This window comes from Chelon labrosus (assembly GCF_963514085.1).
Source record: "Chelon labrosus genome assembly, chromosome: 3".
Classification (NCBI taxonomy): domain Eukaryota; kingdom Metazoa; phylum Chordata; class Actinopteri; order Mugiliformes; family Mugilidae; genus Chelon; species Chelon labrosus.
In genome coordinates, this window is record NC_140339.1 from 17,574,273 (window position 1) to 17,595,416 (window position 21,144).

The following is a 21,144-nucleotide window of genomic DNA, read 5'->3' on the forward strand; positions in this document are numbered from 1 at the left end:
CTAAATATATTTCTGACTAATTTTAACTCTGATTGGTCTGAGTGCTACTCAATGTATCACACAAGCTGTGGTTAACGGAAGTCCTAGTTTATGTGTAAAAAGGAAAACTTCCTTTCGATCAGTCTAAGGAAAAGTCTTGCCTTGCATCTGACTATTCCTCTGATTCACACGTATTCTCACCAACACTCACACGTTAACAGTTGCACACAGTCAGGAAGAAAAGCAACACATGCTTTCTACACACATTAGCGACATGAGCTTGGAAGACAAACTGAGCTTGTTAGGACATGGTTGAGGACTCTGCAGAAAGCCGGTCGCTCACATACTGTTATGTCTCTATATTGATATGGAGGGTAGCTCGCTGAACCCCTCTCCCCCTGCTTCAAAAAACAGTATTAATACCAAGTGGTATAAAATAAGGGTCAATGGGCCAAGAAGAGGCGAATTAATATCCCACAGGAAAAGTCTTTTTGGTTTCCTAAAATCTCTGCTCCATCTCTCAAGGTTTTGAAAAGTTTATACAGAGAATAAATAAGTACAATCTAGTAGATGCATTTAAAGATCAACAATATGTGATCCCAAATGAGATGGTACCAGTCTTTAAGTATGTGTTTTGTAGCTAAAAATTTAAATATTTTTTTTTAAACACACAAAAAAAACCTTTCTACATGCAGGTATTAGTGCATAGGTTCCTGCAGAAAAGGAGTATTATTGTGTAGTCCATAGAATTTGCTTCTGAAAAGATCACCAGATGAATTTGGCATAGTTAAAGAAACGAAGAAAATGACCTTTAAATAGAGATCGTTTTCACACCCTCCTAGTCCCTTGATTAACTTATCATTTAAATATAGCTCTATCTATATACAGTATGTATGAAATAAAAATAAACAAAGCATAAAATAAATATACAGTAATCCAGAGCTCTGGGTTACCTGGTAAAGTGTCTTTTAAATCACAGTAAATTGAAAATTTTGGTAAAATGAGAGGTGGAACACAGTGAGGTCTGAAGACAGAAAAGAATGCCACAAATGGAGATAGTTTGTGTTTTTCATTTCAGAGGAGCACAGGAGGGTGTGATCAATCCTCACAAATTGGAAGGGAGTTTAGAACGGACAGTTTGAGGTTCTAGATCTGACGAGTAGGCAGCAGAGCCCCTCCGTGGAGGCAAGGCCGGGGAGGGTCCAGAGGACTGAGTCTGGTGAAGGTGCCCTGGAGACATATGGATTGGCGGAGTCACGTGCCCTGGCACTGTGCTACAGGGTTTGGGTACAAGAGTAGGTGAGGAAAATGGTGAGGGGTAATATCCAGTTTCCACAAAGGAGCAAGCCGTTTGGGTCTGGGCCACCTCCTGGGGCAGAGATGGATGTGAGCTGGACAAAAGCTTTAGGTCCTCAGAAAAGCGTCCCAGGGGAGAATCTCTCCCTGCTGTGTGTGGCTGGCTGGGAAGTTGTGAAGGGAGAGAAGACAGCGGCATGAGCAAAGAACTGTGGGATCCTGCGACACTGGAAGGGTCGCTGTAGTGGAAAGTTCTGCCTGCCACTGGACTTTGAATAGTGGGACTGGGTGCCACTGGGGTAAGGCAGGGAGAGGCATTTGCTGAACCATACTGGGCCAGGGAAGCCAAGGCAGATCTCTCCAATGACATCTGGTGAGGCAAGCAGCCTGACTGGAGGCCTGCCAGGCCAAAATGGCTGAGGGAAGATGGGGAGCCCTCAGCAGGCTGCTGACTGTGCTGTCCTCTACTAGAGGGTGGGGAGCCTTGTGGAGGGGACTGGAAGATGTTTAAGCCACTGGTAGTCCTGCCTCCTCCAGCAAACTGCTGTAGAGGAGCCACCTGAGGAGGCTTGAGAGGTGGCGGATTATGGAGAAGCTGGCTGGGCAGAGGGCTGGATGAACCGGTAGATATAGGACTCTGACAACGAGAAGAACTGATAAGTCCAGCTGTAATTCCACCAGTAGCCCCCCCACAACTGCCAGCTGCAGACCCTACTATATGGCTCCCTACTGAACCTATTGTAGATCTGCCAGTATGTCCTCCAATCACTCCTCCCCCTGGCCCACTTGAACCTCCTCCTCCTATATGGCTAGTTGTTGATCCACCAGAAGCCCTTCTTAATGATCCTCCAGGATTTACGACTGTTGAATCACCACAAACCCCTCCAAACGTTCCTCCAGAGGTCCCACCTGAGGTCCCACCAGAAACCACTCCCACTGATCCATCAGAGGCCCTCCCTAATAATTCTCCAGTAGTCGTTACTACCAGTGATTCTCTAGAGGCCCCTCCCACTGATCCCCCAGATGCTCTTCCAATAGATCCTCTAGATGCTCCTCCAATTGATCTCCTGGCTGTATCTTGTATTGACCCACAGACAGTGCCCACTACTGATCCACCTGATGCCCCACTGCCTAACCTGACACAAGCGGTACCCACAGATCCTTCTGTTAATCCTCCCACTGTGTCCCCTGAGACACCTCCTACTGATCCACCTGTAGCTCCTCCCAACCCAAAGTGCCCCCCAGGAGTCACTTCCGTCACCCCAGTTGTAAAGTCCTCTCCAGCCCAAGCAGTGTCCCCTCCAGTGGCTCCTTCTGCAGAACCTCCAACTGCTCCACCTGAAGACCACCCTGTAGCACCACCACAGGCACCAACTGCCCCTCCACTTAGTCCTGACCCTGTGCTTCCACTTATAGATCCTCGGTGGAATAGATTTGAAAGAGGTGGGGTGCTGGAACGAAAGGGTTGTTGATGCTGAGGTTGTGGGTGTAGCTGGGCCATACTAGATGTGGGTGAACCAGAGGATGAGTATGGCTCAAAGGGGAAGACCGAGACTCCTCCTCCACTGGACCCAGACTCAGCACCACTAGGTCCACGCTGGCCTCCACTACCTGAGGCATTTTGGCTAGAGCCAGTTGCCCCTGAACCAGATGTCATGTGCTGTGCCCGAAAAGAGGCAAGCAATGACATGTCCACCGCAGCGCGCATCTTGGACGGCGTGCTGGTGGGAGAGTCCCCAGCAGAGCCAGGTGTTGTCGATGAAGGAGCAAACGTGTGGAACTTCTTGAGTCGGTTGGGAGGATCTTTTAGGGAACCCAGAACAGAAACAGGTGGTCTGAAGAGTGTTGGTGGGAGATGGGGATGGTGTGTCAGGGCAATGGCTACTGAGGTGGTGGCGGCTGCTGCCTGGAGAGGGGCCTGGATTAGGGGTGCCCAGATTACAGGTGTAGGTGAAGGGGGCGTCTGAGGTGGAGGGTTCTGCAAGAAGTGGGCACAGTGGGCCATGTCCCTGTCGTGCTGCACAATCTGCTGGATGATCTCGTTCTCCTGGTAGTTGAGTACACCAGAGCTGAGGTCATGTTGTACCTTGTGCTGCAGGATGGAGTTTTTCTTGCCTTTAAAAGCCGAGACAGACACAAAACAGACACACGGATACAAAAAGTGACAAGTGAGAGAAGAAAGAGATAAAAGGAGAATTGAGCATAAATTTTATAGGCAGTTAGAACCAGGTTGACATGGTATACTTGAGAGCTCCCTATTTTTTTTTACAACTTTATAAAGGAAGAAGCCAGCACAGCTATGAATGAAGAGGATAAATAAAAGAATGTGTGCCTGAAAATCACAAACGGGTAAAGGATTTGAGAAAGCAACAGGGGATTGTGCAGAATGGGGAAAAATAATGCTTCAAAGAGCACAGAATAAGAGGAGCAACACAAGATTGGTGAGAGATAAGTACCCAGAGACAGAAGCTTAGAATGCATGACAGGCTAAGGTGTAGGCGGTTGTATGTTTGACGAGCTCTGACTTTGATTCACTAGGTATCAGGGACAAAACTAAAAGCAAACACTGTACCACAAGGTGCAAGTTTGGGACCTAGAACAATGTCTTATTAGTGGTGCAAATATCTAAAAAACCTATGATAAACATGGACACATTAGTTTAAAATGCTACGACAGCTATGAGATAGAAAATCTCATCATTCATAAAAAAGTAGATCTGAGATTCTATTTGAGAATGGACCTTTTAGCGATTGTCATTTGACGAGTGCTTGTTCCTTGTTATTGATGTTCCTTCACTTTCAACAATAGGAACACATGTACCCTGAATGTTCCCTGTGATTTGTGCACAAGGTCGAAGAGACAAGTTGGAGTTGTGTCACTATGACAGGCGTACTACCTGCGGACCCACTTTCTTAGAGAAATGTGTGTAACCCCAACCCCAAAGTCCATTAGTCATTGCTGAATGGTTGCACTAGCCGTGACAGGGTTAATTCACTTGAGTGCCATTTTCAATTTGATGTTAACAAAAGGCTGTGGATTCTGAAGATATTGTAAATCTAATTAGGCCCGGCTCAATCTCTCAATTTTCTATTATGTCTGGTGACAGGTTAGTTGAGGTGTTTTGTGAGGTTCTGTATCTACATCCAGTCTGACCTGGCACCACCTGACCCTTTATCACCTCGAATCAGATTGTGCAAAGTCCATCAAGACAGTAATTAATTTGTGGATCAGTGCTGTGTGAGTTACTTTATTAGGGAAGAAGGCTCTACAGGGGGAAAGAATGTATGCAGGAGACCATTTCACAGAAACATGACTATCAGCCCACCACATCTTTTCAAAGCAGCCATTTTCTACAAAGAGACCCCCTAAAGCAATTTCTCTGTCTTCCATTCTAAACATAGCTGAGGATAAAACACAGCATGCAGCGATGGCTGAGTGATGATACTGGCATGCCTTTCATTGTGAATTTTTCATCTGCCCAAGCTGAGCCTGGGAACCCTGATGGATATGAAGAGAATATCAATTGTATGTGTAAGAGTAGTCACGCAGGGATTTCAAAACCAGAGCTCTATCTGCATGTTTATATGCAGATGACTTTGAAAGTCATTTCAATCACTGAGTATCTAACTGTGAGAAACTTTTTTAGCCCATGACTGACATATCTAGTTCAAGAGAGATCCGCTATAAAAGATATTTGTTCTGATGATGTCAGTTGTGGACTCTAAGCAATATAAATGACAAGTCGCCAGATCTCGCAACATTTACATGTTTTGCTTTCGTTTGTATATTGGCTTGTGTGGATGTGTGCTTTCAGTCATTAAATGTAATTTTCTCACCAATACGGTCCAGCCTGTCCAGGGCAACAGTCTCAAAAGCCCTTCTCATCATAGGATACTCCTCCAGCACTTCATTGAAGTTGTCGACGGACAGTGAGTAGAGACGGCAGTACGTGTCGGCTCGGACACTGGCCGTCCTTCTACCCCGAGTCAGCAAACAAATCTCTGCAACAAAACACACCAGATAAGACATAGTTATACAGTCAGGTTAAGCCCTGAAGATTACTTTTACACAGTTTTACTTTTAAACTGATATAAAAAAAAGTTAGGCCTGTGCTAGTACTATATGTATGATGAACAACCACTACAACTGTAGCCTAGCACTTTTCCAGTTTAGCAGAAACAGTGCCAGATTTGTGAGAGTTGTCCATAAATCTCCCCCCTCACCATTCATTCATCTTTAATGCATTTGTAATTTACATCTACTTCTTAATATTTCAGAATATTTTCCCCAGCAAATTCAGAGTGAAAAGTGATCAATGTAAACTTTTTTAAGAAAAATACAAAAGTTGCAGAGTTGTTTTATTCTTATTATTTCTTTTTTAAAAATTTAAAATATAACTTTTAAGCAATCCATCAGTGCAGCCCTTAATGTCATTTTCAAAGGTTATGGGTTCGACAGCACTCATCTGCCATCCCCACTCAGGACAACTACTGCTCCATTTAACAAGCTGCACTGCTGTGCAGCTCTGGCACAAAGACGTGTGTGTGTGTGTGGGTGCCAGTTTGTCTGCGTACAGATGTTCAAATGAGAGCCTGTGTCTGCACAGAGCATGTGTATGTGCACGGGTGCATACACGACTTTATGGTGGTGGGGATGCTATAGATGTGCGTATGCACGCTAGTGTTTTCATTTATTCATGATGGTAAGGCAGTACGGGAAAGTAAGGTGTGGGTGTGATGAAAAGTGTCTATGTTTTTTATAAACTGTAAGAAAATGTGTATGACCATGCTTATATGAGGGTATTGTTATGAGTATTTTACCATAAAATTCTATGTATTCTGTGCGTTTATTCATATGCATGGGAATTCATTGACTGCGGCATCTGAATTTGTTAGTGTGCAATGTGTTTCTACGCATTCCCTGATGTATTTCTCTTTAGCTTTCATCTTATCTTCCGCCCTCTGTTCTTGTATTCACTATCACACTCCCTCTTTCTCAGAAACACATTTCTAGCTCATTGACACACGCACAGTATCTCAATTCTCCAACAAACGCACTTTCCCACCCTCCTCTGCCTACACAAAATCAAAATTTTTAAAGAATCCTTCGCCTTACTTATCTCCAACATAACTGTTTATCCCTCTGTTGTCCCTTGCATCCATCTGACCCTTTTAAACATTCATGTTTACACATAATAACGGTCTCCTTGTGCAGTAAGTGGCGAAATACAATACTCACATATTTATATGTACAGCTCTGTCTTTTGTTTGTTTTTGTTTGTGTTTTTTTTAATGACAGTGAGTTATGTATGGCTGCAGGATTGAAAAAAAATACCACTACAACATGTTATTCGTCAGCCATAGGGTAAGCTCTATTGTGAAACATCAAGATATAACTGGAAGGGTTTGAATGTCAAAGGTTGTGGGTGCTTTTTGTGCAAGACTTTCTCAAAGTATTAAAAGTAAGTCATTTTGGAGGCAGCTTTAAGGAGGCACCAAGGGCAGTGCAGCGCTGCCTACTTTGAACAGGTAGATGGCACAAAATGCTGTAAATGTTGGATCCAAACCTGTAGTGCCCCAAATATTTTCCAGGGTCACAACCTTTTATTATAAAAAAAATGTATAAAAAATACACAAGGCTATAAAATGGCAAAAGTAACTGCAAATAAAAGCTGACTCGGTTAGTAAAGCCTTCTTTTTTATTGGTGTCATTAATGTGCACACTAATAAAAGTAGAAATTGGAGCTCATTTTACATCCATTGTACATGTGGATGAGTGAAATCTCATGATATATGTGTGGACAGTTTGGACACCGGCGTCTTTTCCCCACCAATCAACACACATGGAGGACAGCTAAAACACCTCTCAACAAAAATACAATGAAAACCCCAAAAAAGTCAACTAAACATTTCACATTTGTAGCATTTAGTGGACCGTGGCTGCACTGGATTGCATTTGACTGAACAGGACCTTGTATTCTTCTGGTCACTGAGTGTAAAGTGGTCATGATTGTGTGCAATGGTTTGAAAACTGAGACAGGGGAACTGATAAAGGGAGAATGCGCAATTTGACAGGTCAGAGAGTGAGGAATATGTAATGTATATGAAGCAACTTCATGCTCAACGTGTTACCGCGTGTGTGTGTGATAGAGAGCATGGGTGAATAGACAAAGGCTACGTTCGACAAGAGAGCCGAGTGAATTCGAAAGCCAGTATGATTGCACTTGTGTTGTGTGTACTGCACGTGTGTGCTGGCAGAGCAGCCCTGGCTATAGCTGTGCTAGGGGTACATTTCCCGCAGAACTGCTCCAGTAATCCCCTCTGGAGAGGAGCATCGCAGCTCTGTATTAAATCCTCTTGTCCTGTGGCTTTCTGGATGAAGTCAACACTGCCAGAATGAGGTAGGGAGCTGCGCTGAGCCCTCTGCCTTCATCTCACTGTCTTTGCAGAAAGCAAGTGAAGCCCAGGCACTTAGTGGTGCCATCTGAACTACAAGAGCAAAAAAAATAAAATAAATGGAACGAATTGGGACTGGTGCAACCCTCTCCAATCTAAACAGAACAAGATTAGCAGTATCTAGGAACTAGATGCAGGTGGATGCCTTGAAACTGAAGACTGTCTATCAAGAACATTGGGTGTCAAGTACTGGATGTGGAATTGTTCTGTGGTCAGTTGAATCTGAAACTGGTATGAGAAAACGTGGTCCAGATTGTAGATAACATCAAGTCATTTTTTTATGATTTCATGACTTTTAGAATGTAAAAATAACATGCACAAACTGTAAATCAAAAACATAAGTCAATAAATTACAAATTATCAAAACCTTTTATTATTATGAATTGTTGCATCAGTCAGTTTTACAAATTTTGTATTTCAAAACTCTGTTCTTACTTGACGCTTTTTTCCCACCGCACCAACGACACTGCAACACCTGTGTTTTATGTGTTTTTTTTTCAGACGTCTATGTCATATTCATAAGAGTGGTGTACTAATCGCCCAAGGATTTCGCCAGTCACTGCTTTTGAGACAAGCAAGCTCGTCAGCAGCTGCCATGCTGCATTCATGTCATACTGGAGTTCCTGTAAACAGTGCTCACGTCAACTCAGCCTTTAAGTAGTAATTACATTGTCCATTGATGAAGGTAATTAAACGCTGAAATTTCATAAATATAGCAGTGTATTTTTAACCCTGAGGTGTCCATTGCTCAACATTATTACTTTGTTCAGATTTCTGTATAGCAGCGATTGATAGCGTTTTAGCAAAACTGCTTGCTACGTAACATTCGTCGATGGGTTAAAGCTAAGATTTCGGTCTTTTTTATTTTATATTGTTAGGGTTATTGATTAGAACACCAAGAATCCTGGTTGTAAACATGGAAATCTTTTGCTGCTTTCAAATGGAACTTGGATATCATGACTACAAGCAAACACATCGCGGACAGCAATTCCATATGACATGAACATGGTATTAGCCAGTTAGCTATTGTTAGACAACAAAGGTCACAGGTTGCCAGTCTATCAGAGAAAGACAAACAACCATTCACACTCACACCTGCTCCCTATTTAGAACCGCCTATTAACCTAACAAGCCATGCCACTGGACTGAGGGAGGAAGCACATGGAGAAGACCCACACAGGCACAGTTAAATGCAAACTCCCTAACCAGCCGACTCGAACCCAGAACCTTCTAGGTGAGAGGCATCAGCGCTAACCACTACATCACTGTTCCATCACAACAAAAATTTATTTTATTTATTCAGCAAAGCTCCACATTACCTGCCAAGTTCACTAACTAAGCAAGACTGGTGATGGCCAGTGCAACGGCAGGGGATAAATAGTTAATTTGGATATACTTCAGCAGAATTTGGATTCTAATCTTGCTCCTTAAACACACTCTATAAAGATCAAAGGAAAAATGATCTTTTAGCAGTTGTTCTGGAGAGATAGTCTACTGACATGAATTAAGCATGAATTCTACTTCGATGAAAGGTCCCATATATGACATAAAATAAAATTTGTTGTTGTTTTACTTAACTCTCAGTGTTGAACACTCAGAAGCTCCACATGAGCCCACCTTACAATGTAAAACGTGAAATATGTTACATGGCTGAGTGACAGGTTTTGACAAGCTCTTGCACTGCCACCTTTCAAGACTGCTTTTGCAATTTATTAGTGATGCAGTGCTACGCAATGCAAACTATTGACCCTCATAGCAAAGCTATGGGAGTCAATAGTTTGCAGTGCGAAGCACTGCAAACTATTGTTCTTCACTACGTTTTTCTTCTTCTTATTAGTGATGCAGTGCTACGCAATGCAAACTATTGACCCTCATAGCAAAGCTATGGGAGTCAATAGTTTGCAGTGCGAAGCACTGCAAACTATTGTTCTTCACTACGTTTTTCTTCTTATTATTATTAAACTTTTTCCTACGGCCGATTTTCGAAACCTTTCAACTCAAATACCGTTCGTCGCACACAGACACAAAATACATCAAAACGTGCGTCTCGATCGGACTCGGTGTGCTTCTATACAGTTCTTTCAAACAAGATTTTTTCGCGACGTAGTCGCGAAAAAAACGCGATCAATTTCCCATTGAAATGAATGGAGAAGCCCGAAAAAAGCGGCAACATTCCAAAATGTCCAGCTTGGCTTTGTCCAGCGATTACTCGGCCATGCTTTGTAGTAGAAACTTGCTTGGAAGTTTGTACGAGGCACGGGAAGTGTAGCTTTCTCTTCCTGAAAACGGCGTTTCGATACCTTTTACGGTTTGGTCAGGGTCGCAGTTTACGTTTGGTGAAATCTGGGGAAAAAAATTAAAAATCCCTCCCTCTGAGCCTCACTCTAACTTCAGAGTTTCGGTGATATTCTGAAAAAAAAAGGTTCAATCTCATGTGGTGGCCACAGTTTTTGAGGTAGAGAGATAAAAAATACATAAAAACGTAGGGATTTTTGTTGGCTTTAAGATGGTGTTGGTTTGATTTGTGTGGGACGTACGGTTTGGACTGGAGGCTCCTCTGAGCGAGGAGTGCGGCGCCAGCTTTTCGAATTTTTCCCCATGTGTGTGTATGTGGAAATCGAGAGGGATTTCTCGACGATTTTCGTGTCGCATACTTTCTTTCCAAAACGACTACGGCCACAATTTTGGCAGTACGCGCGTGGCAACAACACTAAATTGTAGAAAACCCTTGGCTGACGCTCACGATGTGTTTGTTTTCTCGATAGCACTTGTAGTTTTTGAGATACAAGCATTTGTTCGGAGGGCAAATCCTAGTTTGCACTTTCCCTCTGACTCAGGCAGAGGTGAGAGGGAGAAGGAGAAGGAGCAGCAGTTGACCCTGGTAGCCATGACAACCAGACCCGAGTGGCGGGAAAAGAGTTCTCAGTGGATAACAGGATCTGCCAAAACATTAAAACCCCCCCAAACCATTACTGCAGTACTGTAGGGGGCCAGAACCTGACATTATGACCCCCCCACTCCAACCCCCCCCCCCCACCCCCCCTCCCACTATAGCATTACAGACACAGACTGCCAAAACATTATGACCCCTCAACCCATTACAGGACTATAGTAGGGAGCCAGAATCTGACACTATGACCCCCCCCCCTCCACTCCATTTAAGCATTACAGACACAGACTGCCAAAACATTATGACCCCCTAAACCTATTACAGGACTATAGTAGGGAGCCAGAACCTGACACTATGACCCCCCCCACTCCAACCCCCCCACCTCCCCTCCCACTATAGCATTACAGACACAGACTGACAAAACATTAGGGACTCTCAGACTGTTACAATGGGGAGACAGAACACTCCATGACCCCCCCCCCCCCCCCTCTCTCCCTCTCTCTCTCCCTCTCCCTCCTTCCCTCTCTCTCTCCCTCCCTCCTCTGTTGGTGCTATCACTTTATTAGGTAAGTGAGTTTCTAGAATTATTTATATGTTAAGTGTTTGTGCCCAACATAGCTGAACTGTTAATAGAAGTTAACTACTAGCTGCCCAATGTTTTAGCCTTAGGCTAGCCTTCCAGCATAGCTCATTTATGTTAGCGAGCTAGCGGAGCTAGCAGCTAGCTAACCGCCGCGGACTAAACCGCGGAGTTAGCCTCGAGCTAACCGCAAGCTAACCGGGATTTAACCGCGAGCTAACCGGGACTTAACCGCGAGCTAACCGGGATTTAACCGCGGACCCGCGGGACTTAACCGCGAGTTAGCCGCGGGAGTTAGCCGCGAGCTAACGCGGAGGCTAGTGGGGTTAGCCACTAAAACTGTGTCAAACTGAAAAATATATTATTCCACCACATAAAGTAGGAAACGTTTATGGCTTGTAACAACATTAATGACAGTATATATAAATAATTGGAGTAATTTAATATAATATGATATTTTGCTTCTATACAGTTCTTTCAAACAAGATTTTTTCGCGACGTAGTCGCGAAAAAACTGCGACAAATTTCCCAATTGAAATGAATGGAGAAGCCCGAAAAAAAAAATATTTCAACAGACATTTTCAACAATGAACTGCTCTGGCATACTTTAACCGAGAGACTTCATTTCAACTTTAAAACGTAGGTACTCCTGCCTTCTCTTCAGAGATTCACTTCACTTGTCGACAACTTTTACCGTTTTTAAACTATGAAGCCTCAGAGTTGTGTAGGTTTTTACTCAAATTTCAGGGTTTATAATGGGTGTGTATTGCGCGGAATGTTTGTGCTAGAGTGGATGACATCATCAGCTAGAGTGAGGAGGGGAGAAGAAAGTTAGTCAAAAAACTGCACAGAAACTGCTCCCGTGGCAACAAATTTCACACGACAGACATAATTTATACATAGAAACGTAGGAAAATGTGTCTTCTCACTCAAATTCGTCTGCTAAAGCTGTAAGTCTTATAGTTTTGGCGTCAGACACAAAGATGCGCCAGCAACACCCACCCACAGCTCCATAGACTGCCATGTTAAAAAGGCAGGGAAATTTCTGGAGGAAAGCAGACGTAACCTTTCTTTGAATCGCTTTGAATAGGTCACATTTCTTCATTTTACCCACAAATTCAATATCTAGACGTTCAGGAAAGCCTCAAGATGCCCAAAGTTAAGTCGGTTCAATGATTGGAAATACGGTTTGGCCACAAGTCCTTCCTGTTCGAGGCGATTTTTCAGCATTTTCTCTCTCTTTCCCCGTCTTCCAACTGACATTCTAACAGGAGCAGTTGACCCTGGTAGCCATGACAACCAGACCCCAACCAGCTTACACACGTTCACACACGCAGCTGCTGGGGACGAGAGGCGGGAAAAGAGCTCTCAGTGGAAAACATGATCTGCCAAAACATTAAAACCCCCCAAACCATTACTGCAGTACTGTAGGGGGCCAGAACCTGACATTATGACCTTTTCCTTTATTTTAAACACAAATTATATCTGGCTGCTTTGCTGAAACTCCTGACACAACATCCCTGACCCGTTTCCTTCATCTTATTAGGTCAGTGAATAGCTAAACTGCTAACAGACGCTAACGACTAGCCGCCCAGTGATTTAGCCGACGACTAGCCTTCCAGCATAGCTCATGTATGTTAGCAAGCTAGCGGAGCTAACGGAGCTAGCTAGCCGCTACCTTAACGCCGCGGACTCAACCGCGGAGTTAGCCTCGAGCTAACCGCTAGCTAACCGCTAGCTAACCGGGATTTAACCGCGGATCCGCGGGAGTTAAACACGAATTAGCCGCGGCAGTTAGCCGTGAGCTAACGCGGAGGCTAGTGGGGTTAGCCGCCGGCTAATTCGCCACCTTGCTAGCGGGTGCTTATCACAGTAATAATGTTGAAGTTTTACAATTTAAAGGGAAGATATTTTTAAATGAAACTGTGTCAAACTGAAAAATATATTATTCCACCACATAAAGTAGGAAACATTTATGGCTTGCAACAACATTAATGACAGTATATATATATATAATTGGAGTAATTTAATATAATATGATGTTTTTAATTAAATAAATAATGAGCTGTTGAACACTCATAAGAGTTATATTAAGTATGTTACATAACATTATTTGACATGTCTTTCTAACTGTAAGACTGTGCCGTAAACTGTTAAACTATTGCTCAGGTAGGAGTAATGAGTTTTATTGTTAAAATTATTATGATTAACCATCAATTGTTACGATTTGCTCGTTCTTTGTCTGGGGATCCTAGTGAGATCCCTCCCACTCTCTTCTTTATTTGATGCTGGCTTTCAGGTGGAGCTGGGAGGGCTCTGCTGCCTGTACCTGCCCTTCAGTTTGTAGAAGGGCGTAAAGGACGACCCTTCTCAGTGTCTCTCTCTCTCAGCCAGGCCTACTGCATCCTCCTCATCCTGTTTGGTTTGTTGTACCCTGCATGACATCAAACTCACACCCATCCAGTCAGAACGAACCAGGCCTTAAATGACTATTTGAGTTGTGCTTTTTGTTATAGCTGCTGCTCATGGTAGTAAAGACATGCTACTTAGTAAAGACATTCGCGACGTAAGTCGCGAATACTTTCACACCTGTCTTGACGTGACCATTATTTTATGTAGTCAAACATGAAATTATTTGCGACGTAAGTCGCAAATAATTTCACCAGGATTATATTATGACTATATGAACAGGTGATCATTAAAGCATCATAGCATGGTAGCATCATTAAAGCATCTTAGCATCATAGCATTGTAGCATCATTAAAGCATCTTAGCATTGTAGTATCTTAGCATCATAGCATCTTAGTATAAGGAAAACACACACTTTATGACAACTACAGATGTTTAACATGTGTCTGCTTTGTTATTAGCTTGTTGCTTACATTTACTTATAACATTTGAAAGACATTTCAATTTTTTTGCATTGTCTTTGATAGGATTAAAGGGTTCCTGTGCTTCGACAGCTGAGAGTGATCATCGTTGATTCATCGCCCTCAACCATCGCAGAGCAGTATCGCCACCTCACCCACACACATACATTCACCACACTGCCTGTACCTGCCCTTCAGTTTGTAGAAGGGCGTAAAGGACGACCCTTCTCAGTGTCTCTCTCTCTCAGCCAGGCCTACTGCATCCTCCTCATCCTGTTTGGTTTGTTGTACCCTGCATGACATCAAACTCACACCCATCCAGTCAGAAGGAACCAGGCCTTAAATGACTATTTGAGTTGTGCTTTTTGTTATAGCTGCTGCTCATGGTAGTAAAGACATGCTACTTAGTAAAGACATTCGCGACGTAAGTCGCGAATACTTTCATACCTGCCTTGACCTGACCATTACTTTTTGTAGTCAAACATGAAATTATTTGCAACGTAAGTCGCAAATATTTTCACCAGGATTATATTATGACTATATGAACAGGTGATCATTAAAGCATCATAGCATCTTAGTATAATTGCATTGTAGCATCTTAGCATCGTAGCAACATAGTATCTTAGCTTTGTAGCATCTTAGTATCATAGCATCTTAGTATCTTAGCATCATAGCATTGTAGTAGCATCTTGGCATAGTAGCATCATCATAGCATCGTAGCATCGTACTATCACAGCAATATAGCATGGTATCGCAGACTGCTGCGGCCACTGCATCACTCTCGCGATTTCCCGCAGGGGAATTGTCTAGTTAGTGATGCAGTGCTACGCAATGCAAACTATTGACCCTCATAGCAAAGCTATGGGAGTCAATAGTTTGCAGTGCGAAGCACTGCAAACTATTGTTCTTCACTACGTTTTTTCTTCTTATTATTATTATTATTATTAAACTTTTTCCTACGCATTTTCGAAACCTTTCAACTCAAATACCGTTCGTCGCACACAGGTCAAAATACATCAAAACGTGCGTCTCGATCGGACTCGGTGTGCTTCTATACAGTTCTTTCAAACAAGATTTTTTCGCGACGTAGTCGCGAAAAAACTGCGACAAATTTCCCAATTGAAATGAATGGAGAAGCCCGAAAAAAATAAAAATTCAACAGACATTTTCAACAATGAACTGCTCTGGCATACTTTAACCGAGAGACTTCATTTAAACTTTAAAACGTAGGTACTCTTGCCTTCTCTTCAGAGATTCACTTCACTTGTCGACAACTTTTACCGTTTTTAAACTATGAAGCCTCAGAGTTGTGTAGGTTTTTACTCAAATTTCAGGGTTTATAATGGGTGTGTATTGCGCGGAATGTTTGTGCTAGAGTGGATGACATCATCAGCTAGAGTGAGGAGGGGAGAAGAAAGTTAGTCAAAAAACTGCACAGAAACTGCTCCCGTGGCCACAAATTTCACACGACAGACATAATTTATACATAGAAACGTAGGAAAATTTGTCTTCTCACTCAAATTCGTCTGCTAAAGCTGTAAGTCTTATAGTTTTGGCGTCAGACACAAAGATGCGCCAGCAACACCCACCCACAGCTCCATAGACTGCCATGTTAAAAAGGCAGGGAAATTTCTGGAGGAAAGCAGACGTAACCTTTCTTTGAATCGCTTAGAATAGGTCACATTTCTTCATTTTACCCACAAACTGCATATGTAGACGTTCAGGAAAGCCTCAAGATGCCCAAAGTTAAGTCGGTTCAATGATTGGAAATACGGTTTGGCCACAAGTCCTTCCTGTTCGAGGCGATTTTTCAGCATTTTCTCTCTCTCTCCCCGTCTTCCAACTGACATTCGAACAGGAGCAGTTGACCCTGGTAGCCATGACAACCAGACCCCAACCAGCTTACACACGTTCACACACGCAGCTGCTGGGGACGAGAGGCGGGAAAAGAGCTCTCAGTGGAAAACATGATCTGCCAAAACATTAAAACCCCCCAAACCATTACTGCAGTACTGTAGGGGGCCAGAACCTGACATTATGACCTTTTCCTTTATTTTAAACACAAATTATATCTGGCTGCTTTGCTGAAACTCCTGACACAACATCCCTGACCCGTTTCCTTCATCTTATTAGGTCAGTGAATAGCTAAACTGCTAACAGACGCTAACGACTAGCCGCCCAGTGATTTAGCCGACGACTAGCCTTCCAGCATAGCTCATGTATGTTAGCAAGCTAGCGGAGCTAACGGAGCTAGCTAGCCGCTACCTTAACGCCGCGGACTCAACCGCGGAGTTAGCCTCGAGCTAACCGCTAACTAACCGCTAGCTAACCGGGATTTAACCGCGGACCCGCGGGAGTTAAACACGAATTAGCCGCGGCAGTTCGCCGTGAGCTAACGCGGAGGCTAGTGGGGTTAGCCGCCGGCTAATTCGCCGCCTTGCTAGCGGGTGCTTATCACAGTAATAATGTTGAAGTTTTACAATTTAAAGGGAAGATATTTTTAAATTAAACTGTGTCAAACTGAAAAATATATTATTCCACCACATAAAGTAGGAAACATTTATGGCTTGCAACAACATTAATGACAGTATATATATATATAATTGGAGTAATTTAATATAATATGATGTTTTTAATGAAATAAATAATGAGCTGTTGAACACTCATAAGAGTTATATTAAGTATGTTACATAACATTATTTGACATGTCTATTTGTCTGCCTATAGTTTTCCTCCAGCTGATCCAGACAGACTGCAGTGACGTCCAACATGAGACAAAGAGCTGGACTCGCAGGACAATTTGAAGGTCTTCACTTCATCGCTGATTCCTTGTTACAGCCTGGATGTGTTAAGTTTAATATTATTGTTTATCTAACTGTAAGACTGTGCCGTAAACTGTTAAACTATTGCTCAGGTAGGAGTAATGAGTTTTATTGTTAAAATTATTATGATTAACGAGCAAATTGTAATAATTGATCGTTAATCATAATAATTCACCTGTTCATATAGTCATAATATAATCCTGGTGGGGGTGTGACGATCCCTCCCACTCTCTTCCTTATTTGATGCTGGCTTTCAGGTGGAGCTGGGAGGGGTCTGCTGCCTGTACCTGCCCTTCAGTTTGTAGAAGGCGAAGCATAAAGGACGACCCTTCTCAGTGTCTCTCTCTCTCAGCCAGGCCTACTGCATCCTCCTCATCCTGTTTGGTTTGTTGTACCCTGCATGACATCAAACTCACACCCATCCAGTCAGAAGGAACCAGGCCTTAAATGACTATTTGAGTTGTGCTTTTTGTTATAGCTGCTGCTCATGGTAGTAAAGACATGCTACTTAGTAAAGACATTCGCGACGTAAGTCGCGAATACTTTCATACCTGTCTTGACCTGACCATTACTTTTTGTAGTCAAACATGAAATTATTTGCAACGTAAGTCGCAAATAATTTCGTAAGTCGCAAATAATTTCGTAAGTCGCAAATAATTTCACCAGGATTATATTATGACTATATGAACAGGTGATCATTAAAGCATCATAGCATGGTAGCATCATTAAAGCATCTTAGCATCATAGCATTGTAGCATCATTAAAGCATCTTAGCATTGTAGTATCTTAGCATCATAGCATCTTAGTATAAGGAAAACACACACTTTATGACAACTACAGATGTTTAACATGTGTCTGCTTTGTTATTAGCTTGTTGCTTACATTTACTTATAACATTTGAAAGACATTTCAATTTTTTTGCATTGTCTTTGATAGGATTAAAGGGTTCCTGTGCTTCGATGGCTGAGAGTGATCATCGTTGATTCATCGCCCTCATCCATCGCAGAGCAGTATCGCCACCTCACCCACACACATACATTCACCACACCTTCATCTACACAGATTTAATTTAAGTATAACATATTACATTAATTTGTCTTAGATTAGATTATTTTACATTAGGTAGTTAGAGTTTAGGTAAAGGTTAGGGTTTAGGTTAGTTTGATAGGTTTGATAGCCTGTTAAGCTTTGAAAAGTATTTTGTCTTGTTTTTTTTTCTGTCTATTTTTTGTCAGCAGGATGCCTAGGAAGTCCAGACGTTCCATGGCGGTGAAGCAGCGCTGGAGGAGGCTCGACCTGGAGGAGCTGAGGTCCACCCCTTCCCCCCTGGAGGTATTTACACAGTAGATAAGCTTCTGTGCCACAATGACATCTGTCTGCGTGAAAATGGCTCTAGAAATGTTACATCTATTGTTTTCTCCTTAATTGCTGAGTTCTGTATGTGTTTGGTCTTAATGTTTCATCAGACGTCCCCCCCGGCCGGAGAGGAGCCTTCCCACCGACCCCGCTCTCAAGCTCGTCCCCCCGTTCGTGCTCGTGAGTATCTCTCAATGATCAATAAATTAATTCATTCATTCAGCATTGTAGCATCTTGGCATAGTAGCATCATCGTAGCATCGTAGCATCGTACTATCACAGCAATATAGCATGGTATCGCAGACTGCTGCGGCCACTGCATCACTCTCGCGATTTCCCGCAGGGGAATTGTCTAGTTATTAGTGATGCAGTGCCTGCAATGCAAACTATTGACCCCTCTCATAGCAAAGCTATGGGGGTCAATAGTTTGCAGTGCGAAGCACTGCAAACTATTGTTCTTCACTACGTTTTTCTTCTTATTATTATTAGTGATGCAGTGCTACGCAATGCAAACTATTGACCCTCATAGCAAAGCTATGGGAGTCAATAGTTTGCAGTGCGAAGCACTGCAAACTATTGTTCTTCACTACATTTTTCTTCTTATTATTATTATTATTAAACTTTTTCCTACGCATTTTCGAAACCTTTCAACTCAAATACCGTTCGTCGCACACAGACACAAAATACATCAAAACGTGCGTCTCGATCGGACTCGGTGTGCTTCTATACAGTTCTTTCAAACAAGATTTTTTCGCGACGTAGTCGCGAAAAAACTGCGACAAATTTCCCTATTGAAATGAATGGAGAAGCCCGAAAAAAAAAATAATTCAACAGACATTTTCAACAATGAACTGCTCTGGCATACTTTAACCGAGAGACTTCATTTAAACTTTAAAACGTAGGTACTCTTGCCTTCTCTTCAGAGATTCACTTCACTTAGCGACAACTTTTACCGTTTTTAAACTATGAAGCCTCAGAGTTGTGTAGGTTTTTACTCAAATTTCAGGGTTTATAATGGGTGTGTATTGCGCGGAATGTTTGTGCTAGAGTGGATGACATCATCAGCTAGAGTGAGGAGGGGAGAAGAAAGTTAGTCAAAAAACTGCACAGAAACTGCTCCCGTGGCCACAAATTTCACACGACAGACATAATTTATACATAGAAACGTAGGAAAATGTGTCTTCTCACTCAAATTCGTCTGCTAAAGCTGTAAGTCTTATAGTTTTGGCGTCAGACACAAAGATGCGCCAGCAACACCCACCCACAGCTCCATAGACTGCCATGTTAAAAAGGCAGGGAAATTTCTGGAGGAAAGCAGACGTAACCTTTCTTTGAATCGCTTTGAATAGGTCACATTTCTTCATTTTACCTACAAATTACACATCTAGACGTTCAGGAAAGCCTCAAGATGCCCAAAGTTAAGTCGGTTCAATGATTGGAAATACGGTTTGGCCACAAGTCCTTCCTGTTCGAGGCGATTTTTCAGCATTTTCTCTCTCTTTCCCCGTCTTCCAACTGACATTCTAACAGGAGCAGTTGACCCTGGTAGCCATGACAACCAGACCCCAACCAGCTTACACACGTTCACACACGCAGCTGCTGGGGACGAGAGGCGGGAAAAGAGCTCTCAGTGGAAAACATGATCTGCCAAAACATTAAAACCCCCCAAACCATTACTGCAGTACTGTAGGGGGCCAGAACCTGACATTATGACCTTTTCCTTTATTTTAAACACAAATTATGTCTGGCTGCTTTGCTGAAACTCCTGACACAACATCCCTGACCCGTTTCCTTCATCTTATTAGGTCAGTGAATAGCTAAACTGGTAACAGACGCTAACGACTAGCCGCCCAGTGATTTAGCCGACGACTAGCCTTCCAGCATAGCGCATGTATGTTAGCATGCTAGCGGAGCTAACGGAGCTAGCTAGCCGCTAACTTAACGCCGCGGACTCAACCGCGGAGTTAGCCTCGAGCTAACCGCGGGCTAGCCTCGAGCTAACCGCGAGCTAACCGGGATTTAACCGCTAGCTAACCGGGATTTAACCGCGGACCCGCGGGAGTTAAACACGAATTAGCCGCGGCAGTTCGCCGTGAGCTAACGCGGAGGCTAGTGGGGTTAGCCGCCGGCTAATTCGCCGCCTTGCTAGCGGGTGCTTATCACAGTAATAATGTTGAAGTTTTACAATTTAAAGGGAAGATATTTTTAAACTAAACTGTGTCAAACTGAAAAATATATTATTCCACCACATAAAGTAGGAAACATTTATGGCTTGCAACAACATTAATGACAGTATATATATAATTGGAGTAATTTAATATAATATGATGTTTTTAATTAAATAAATAATGAGCTGTTGAACACTCATAAGAGTTATATTAAGTATGTTACATAACATTATTTGACATGTCTATTTGTCTGCCTATAGTTTTCCTCCAGCTGATCCAGACAGACTGCAGTGACGTCCAACATGAGACAAAAAGCTGGACTCGCAGGACAATTTGAAGGTCTTCACTTCATCGCTGATTCCTTGTTACAGCCTGGATGTGTTAAGTTTAATATTATTGTTTATCTAACTGTAAGACTGTGCCGTAAACTGTTAAACTATTGCTCAGGTAGGAGTAATGAGTTTTATTGTTAAAATTATTATGATTAACGATCAATTGTTACGATTTGCTCGTTCTTTGTCTGGGGATCCTAGTGAGATCCCTCCCACTCTCTTCCTTATTTGATGCTGGCTTTCAGGTGGAGCTGGGAGGGCTCTGCTGCCTGTACCTGCCCTTCAGTTTGTAGAAGGGCGTAAAGGACGACCCTTCTCAGTGTCTCTCTCTCTCAGCCAGGCCTACTGCATCCTCCTCATCCTGTTTGGTTTGTTGTACCCTGCATGACATCAAAC

At 42.8% G+C, this 21,144-nt stretch overlaps 1 protein-coding gene across 1 annotated transcript in view; it reads right to left on the reverse strand.

The window, feature by feature from the left end:
• Positions 1 to 1,047: 1,047 nt before the first annotated feature.
• The window catches only part of hcn4 (hyperpolarization activated cyclic nucleotide-gated potassium channel 4), an 83,680-nt gene continuing 63,583 nt past the window's right edge, over positions 1,048 to 21,144 (reverse strand). The window contains exons 7-9 of the mRNA XM_084575026.1: positions 5,112 to 5,276; positions 2,638 to 3,390; positions 1,048 to 2,004 (exon numbers count right to left, since the gene is read on the reverse strand). Coding sequence (XP_084431152.1) covers positions 1,085 to 2,004; positions 2,638 to 3,390; positions 5,112 to 5,276 — 1,838 coding nt within the window. The 3' untranslated portion in view covers positions 1,048 to 1,084. The remainder of the gene's footprint in view (positions 2,005 to 2,637; positions 3,391 to 5,111; positions 5,277 to 21,144) is intronic.